Source organism: Anastrepha obliqua, chromosome 3 (assembly GCF_027943255.1).
Source record: "Anastrepha obliqua isolate idAnaObli1 chromosome 3, idAnaObli1_1.0, whole genome shotgun sequence".
NCBI classification, from domain to species: domain Eukaryota; kingdom Metazoa; phylum Arthropoda; class Insecta; order Diptera; family Tephritidae; genus Anastrepha; species Anastrepha obliqua.
In genome coordinates, this window is record NC_072894.1 from 16,716,618 (window position 1) to 16,723,459 (window position 6,842).

The 6,842-nt window shown below is 36.4% G+C and overlaps 2 protein-coding genes across 2 annotated transcripts; one reads left to right on the top strand and one right to left on the bottom strand.

Annotated features, from left to right (window-relative positions):
* The first annotated feature begins 1,376 nt into the window (after positions 1–1,376).
* LOC129242436 (transmembrane protein 60) lies at positions 1,377–1,916 on the top strand. The gene has a single exon (XM_054879067.1). The coding sequence runs from the start codon at positions 1,493–1,495 to the stop codon at positions 1,883–1,885; it is 393 nt and encodes a 130-aa protein (XP_054735042.1). The 5' UTR covers positions 1,377–1,492; the 3' UTR covers positions 1,886–1,916.
* A 4-nt stretch (positions 1,917–1,920) lies between these two features.
* Positions 1,921–3,459, bottom strand: LOC129242435 (uncharacterized). The gene has a single exon (XM_054879065.1). The coding sequence runs from the start codon at positions 3,312–3,314 to the stop codon at positions 1,992–1,994; it is 1,323 nt and encodes a 440-aa protein (XP_054735040.1). The 5' UTR covers positions 3,315–3,459; the 3' UTR covers positions 1,921–1,991.
* Positions 3,460–6,842: the final 3,383 nt, after the last annotated feature.

Consider the following 6,842-nt stretch of genomic DNA (forward strand, 5'->3'; position numbering starts at 1 on the left):
CCTGAAATAGAAAACTAAAGAAAGACGGTCTGTCTATAGCCAAATATTTCTTAAATTTTTTTTTTTTTGCAAAAACTGTTTTTTACAACTTTTAGTTTTTGTATAATAGCATTTTTTAAAACTGCTCCTTCATTGAGCGTGGCTAGTGAGTATTTGTTCACACTGTAAGTCAATTTCATACCAATTGATTGAGCCACTATCAAGGTAAAGCTTTTATTTTAATATTACAACAAAAAATTATTCAACTATGTGTATTAAATAAATATTACATGTACCTAAGTTTTGTAATTTTTGCAAACGTATATGTTATGAGTTTAAATGTATGAACCTTTTTTGATTTTTCATTAACAAAAAATACTGGATTTTTAAAAAGTCGTTGCTGGTTTCTTGTTTTGATCTCTGAAAGTAAAAATATTGTGTTTGAAGATGTCAGACTTGTGTAGTGTAAGGATAAATGAAATCAGAAGGTTTGATATGCTCCTTTAGTAGTCTTTTCGGCGCTTTATTTCTTTAATTCCTCTACGGTCATCTGCTAAAATTCCAAAGTGTCATATTCGAGCCGCAATGGGGTACTATCATCAATTTCGTTACTTTTGTGGTTTGTTAGTTTGTAGATTATTTCTTTTAGTTTGCTCGCACATATGGAATTATAGTAATTTCTTATCATATATAACTACAGTTTAAAACGAGAAACCAAAAATTCACATTCTGCGCCAAAAAATTGAAAATAAGACTCCACTTCTCATATGTTTAATTTTGTCGGGCTTCTGGTGTTTGCGAAATGGTTTATTTACTTTTTTCCTTCACTTTTTGATACATTAAACTAAAACTTCACACCGGATATATTAATTTTTTCCTTCTCTTTTTGATATATTAAACTTAAACTTCACGCCTGACTATAACAAGCCGTTTATAAAACAGCTGATTGTTATTTTACCAAATACCGATCAAGTGAAAACAAGTCAATAAAGAAATTTCAGAGAATTTGCCAGTGCGAAACTTATAAGTACATATGCAAGTTTTCAAGTCACGCAATTCAAAAAAGTAGAAAGTATAGTTGCACCTACTACAGATTTTTCAAATATATGCTTGTGAACAACTATTTTTCATGCTGTCAAATTCTTACATGAACAAATGTATCCAGTAAAATCTTGCAACTTCCCATCTGAATGTAATGTTGCGCTCTTAATTCACCTTATTTGCAAGTTTTTTCGGTAACTGACGGTATACAAAACTTAATTGTTAGTAGCAATTGATTGAAACTATCGCGTATGAGAACACTACTAATTTTGCCACCGGCAACTTATAAGCTAGGCAACTTTCTTGTTGGATTATTGAAGTCACCTTGTATGTATTCGCCTTGGTCCGGCCGATTTCGCCCAATTGCCGCTAATTGTCACAAGCATTTGTTTAAGTCAATAAACAAATTATTTGCATAGAAAAAATAAAATAAACAATAATGTTTGTAGGTTGTTTGTAATATTTTTACGCTATGACGTTAGCACACCGTGCACTTTTCACCTGGTTCATCGTGCTGGTCTTCCTAATTTTATTATGCCTACGCTTGGATCCACGAACCCACTGGAGTTGGTTTGTCACATTCATACCGCTTTGGGTGTTCGATGGTATATTAATTATTTATGTAGTAATTAAAATTATACGCAAATGGCGCAATTTAAAACGTCTAAAGGAGCTGCTGATCTATTACCAATGGTATATTTGTGGTGTACTACTAAAGATAGCATCACAGTTAATGATCTGTTTGCGCTTGGAATACCCGCAGTGGGAGATCTCAATATTTGTCACTATGGTACCGATATGGATTCTGCTTTCAGCGTCCATTATATACGTATTTGGTAGATTGAACAAAATTGAGTCTTGGTGATGTGTGTACAAATATAATAATATATAAAGCACTCATTTATGTTTTTCGTAGTTTATATTTAAATAAAAATATGCACTATGGTGAATATAAACAATTCAATGAAATCTTAAAAACCATATTTGCTCTGTGTTGCCCGCCGGGTTTGACGATTTGCGGACCACATTGCTTGCAGTTCAGCTTCGTTGGCTTTCGCTTTATGAGCCAGGTAAGTTATTTGATGTTTTCGCCGAGTGCCAGCTACCGGTTCTTCATCCACCAGAACACCAGTCGGTTGATAAGCAGTTGAGGAAGCCAGAGCTGTACGCATCCATTCCTCTCTACTTGGGAGTACTTCTGCACTAGAAATGTCCACCACTTCAATGTTTTCCTCTTTTCTTCTTCGTTTTGCTTTACTTCCAGCCAGCGCTTGCAACGCCGTTTGGTCTAATACAACTTGTTGATTTTCTGCCAAGAGTCGTTCGTTCTGTATTTCGACATCAGTTGGTTTATGTTCAACAACTTTGCTTAGGAACGGAGTAGCTGCATTAGCCATTTTAGCAGCGCGTTCCGCTACCATAGTATTGATTTCATTCATGCTAACCTCAGGCAGCTTATCCTCGGAATTAAGAGAAAAGAAGTCATCAGCTTCGTCACCACTTTCGTCACTATCGCTACAATCGACCAATGATGGTTTGGATTTACCCATTGTCTTGTTCGTTTTCTTAATTACTTTTTTCATACCATCCACGCCCTCTGTATTATGAGCAGGACGTTGGTTTTTCACTGTGTCTGGAATAAAACGATTAACTGTTGTAGGTTTCGGTCTCTCTGTAGCAGTAGTAGCTTTACTAAAGTTTTGCTCTGATTTTGCACGCGGCAACATGACCAGCAAACCAGATTTTTTTTGCTCATCAAGTAGAGGCTTCTTAACTTTGGCTGCTATATCCTTATCTACGTCACTAAATTCTTTTAATGAGGGTATAGTTATCTTAACAGGTCCTTTACTGGGCGGTACAAACAAAGGCTTCGTTGGCTTCACCTCTTCGACGGGTAAGATGGCTTTTTTATGGAGAAATTCGTCGTCCTCTTCAATAACTACACTTTTTTCTACTTTGTGTTTAGGTAATGGCAGTTTGGAGAATTTAGGCGTCACTTCAAATTTTTCGTCTGGGGTTTTTAAATCAATCGTATTTTTCGGTTTAGGTAGAGAAAGACTATGCGCTAGCAATTTAATAATCCCTGAATCTTTAATTGGATTAGGTATTTGCGTAAATTCTGTGGGCGCATAGTCGTCCTCATCGTCACTTATTGTGTCGTTGGTTATTTTAGAGCTGAGTGTAGTAGTCACCGGAGCAGCTTTTTCCTTGATTTTTGTACTTGAATCGAAATCTTCTTCATTGGTGTTGTCGGAGTCGTCATCACTACTGGCAGCATATGAAACTAAAGACATTTTTTAGACAATATTAAGCAAAAGTAAGTTGTTGAAGAATTTGTAAAGTTATAAAGATAAATAAGCTGTTTACAACGCTACAAATAGCCACAGCTGATTCTATTTCATTTAGGCAGACTTGCATTTGATGAATGCGTTTGCTAAATTTGGGTAAGGAAAATGTTGGTAGAATAAAATTAAGAAAGGCTTTCACCATACGTTTACTACTTTTCTGGAGTAAAAAATATGATTTAAAAACACAATGGCACATTGATCAAAAATGTTTAATATTTTAAAGGCTAAGTAATTGATTTGGGAAAGGTGAAGAAATACGCATTTTAGAAATAATATACATTTTTTTTTCATATATAAAAAAAAACAGATTAAAGAAACTAACGCAAGACTGAATCTTTTCGAGGCCCTATGCTCCCGAGAAGAGAGAACAAGGAAAAAAATGCTAAAAATGTGTAGAACCAACATTGAAAATAAGGCAGCGAATCTTGTCAAAACTTTTGATGACGTAATTTAAAAATTTTGCTTCCATCCGCCGAATCTTTTAATCTATCATTCTTGCCCATCTAATATTCTTTAATTTATGCATTAGAAAAAAAGTTTTCCATAAAATTTAAGAACTTTGTACATTTGCGAAGGCGCATACCGAAGCTGATGGGATATTAAATTTCTTGAGTTACATACATATTTACTACATAAACATCGAATGCCTCCGCTGGCTGGTTGTACAAAAGAATGATAGAATACAAGTTTACGTAGATAAAAGAGTGACTAATCTCGAATGGGTTGCTGCGTTACCCGGATTCGAAACCACGTGCATGAAATAGCAAATGATAGACCAATTTTTTTCTTATAGCGATCGCCCCACGCAGGTAATGGCAAACCTCTGAGCGTATTTCTGCCATGCAAAACTGCCCATCAAAAAGCATCTGCTTAAAACTGTAGGTGCTTCCATAAATATGAGAAGGAGCCTGGCCAAACATCCAACAAAGATTTTAAGCTCCAACTTCCTATATAAAGTCTACAAAAAAAGCTCCCTTTATATATATATATATGTATATGTTTTGCTGCTTGGCCGAGCTCCTCCTCCTATTTGTGATGTGCCTCCTAATGTTGCTCCACAAATGGAGGGACCTACAGTTTTTTTTATGAGGAGCTTTTTTATGGCAGAAATACACTCGGAGGTTTGCCATTGCCTGCCGAGGAGCAACCGCTATAAGAAAAAACTGTTTCTCTCATTTTAGTGTTTCATGCACGGAGATTCGAACCTACTCACTTCCGGATGGTAGTCATGCCGCGACCCATACGGTTACGGCTGCCGCTATCTGCATAATCTCGGGTTATATTTAAACGACTCCTGTGATTTTGCGACCGATCTCCAAAAAAAACTATTATACCTTCTTCTTGAATGCGATGTCACAGCGAGAAAAAGTAGTAAACAGCTTCATCCTACGTTTATTGGGGGTACTGGGCTTGGATGGGGCATTGTGAAGTGTAGTAGGCGCAAAAGACCTTGAGGTCGAAACCTCCATTTTTAATAATTCATTCATTCAATTTTGTGGTTAACTTTAAGTTTAGTTAGTTTAGTTAGCTTGGCTCGTGATTCTCTATTCTTTAATTTTTTTTTTCATTATTCTTCTTAATTGGCGCGATAACCGCTTACGCGATTTTGGCCGAGTTTTAAAAAGCGCGCCAGTCGTTTCGTTCGCATGCTAATCGGCACCAGTTGGGCACACCAAGTGAAGCCAAGTCCTTTTTCGCCTTCTTCCTTTGCTACCAGCGGCTGGTACCGCTGGTACCTTTCAGAGCCGGAGCCTTTGTATCCATTCGGACGACATGACTCAGTCAGCGAAGCCGCTGGATATTTATTCGCTGTGCTATGTCTATGACGTTGTAAAGCTCATACAGCTCATCTTTCCATTGCCTGCGATACTCGCTGTCGCCAACGCGCGAAGGTCCAAAAATCTTCCGCAGAATCTTTCTCTCAAACCCTCCAAGCGACGCTTCATGGGATATTAGTTTTTTTGACGTGATAACGTCTTATAACTCGATTTAGCCGGCTGCACGCACGAAAAAATGTGTCGTTACCTTGCTAATTTGTCGTTACCTTGCTAATTTGTCGTTACCTTGCTCATTTGTCGTTACCTTGCTCATTGCCGTTACCTTGAATGAACTCCAAGCGAAAGCGCGGAACGAACGACAAAGCAAACAAAGCAAACGAACGGCAACGTTCGACATCTTGCTCTCTCCTACTTAAGTGAGCGTATATATGTATGTATATGCGCATATGTACATATATAAATTCACGTATTTGTATTTGCATATGCCTTCTTATTGATTATTATTAATTTGATTTACTTGAAGAATTTAAAATAAAACCAAGTTTGTTAATAATACCTGTTGTTTTAATGTTATTATTATTAATTTTTTTATTATATATAATATATATGAAGGAAAAAATGTATGGTAATATATATTTACCACATACCCTATAAGATATGTTGTATACTAATATATGTATATAAACATGCATGTACATATACAATTTCGCGCAATTTTCAAAAAGAACAAATCTATATGTAAAGATGCATACAAGTCATATGGACATATCAAATATACGAATCTATTCCGTACGCAAGCAAATGTAAGCTAATGTGCTTGAACTGCAAGCGAGAGCGCGGAACGAACGACAAAGAGCACAATCGGCCCCCGCGTTCGGCAACGTTCGACATCTGGCTCTGTCCTACTTGAGTGAGCATATATATGTATGTATATGCGCATTTGTATATAAATTCACATACTTGTATTTGCATATGCCTTCTTCCCGTGTGCATGGTAATGAACCATTTCTCTGTTGAGAATAGGACGATGATAGAAAAAGTAGGAAATGAAAGGGAGTGTTTCTAGTGTAAAGTGTCTTGAAAAAGGCAAATCGATGATGATCCCTCTTATGAGGCCTCTGGTGACGATACAGCATGCTTGACTGCGCTTTGTATGTGTTAGTGCAGTCGGGTGGCGTCGTGTCACGCATACTTGTTGTCGGTAAAAATCAAAAATTTTAGATATTAGCGTCAAGCACCCGACACGCACACATATAAAGTTCTTGTCAAACAATGCTTGACCGTCACCAGAGGCCATTAGTGTTGTTGACTTATTAACGTCTGATGCAAAATCGAAATTGAACATATCTTTCATGAATTTGATAAATGTTTCGTCATTTTTCACGTTTATGTAAATGTAACTTGACCTATTCCATTGCAATTCCATTTACCTCCTCCTCTATATACATACAAAATATCTATCAAACATATAAAATTAAAATTTTGTTTTGAAAATTGCAACCATTCCATCAATATTTTCTTATGACGTTGTCACGTTAAACTATCGTCAGTAAACCGACTTTACAGACAACCTCTTTTTCATTACCTTCACTATTTATTTGCATTTCCTTACTAATTTAAAAGCTTTCCTGTGTTCACTAATAAAAGTCGGTTACTCATTTTTGACATCGATTTTCAGGATGCTGAACTTCGAAAA

Bases quoted from the DNA above. Each gene is read 5' to 3' on its own strand.
- LOC129242436 (XM_054879067.1), top strand. From the start codon at position 1,493: ATGACGTTAGCACACCGTGCACTTTTCACCTGGTTCATCGTGCTGGTC.
- LOC129242435 (XM_054879065.1), bottom strand. From the start codon at position 3,314: ATGTCTTTAGTTTCATATGCTGCCAGTAGTGATGACGACTCCGACAAC.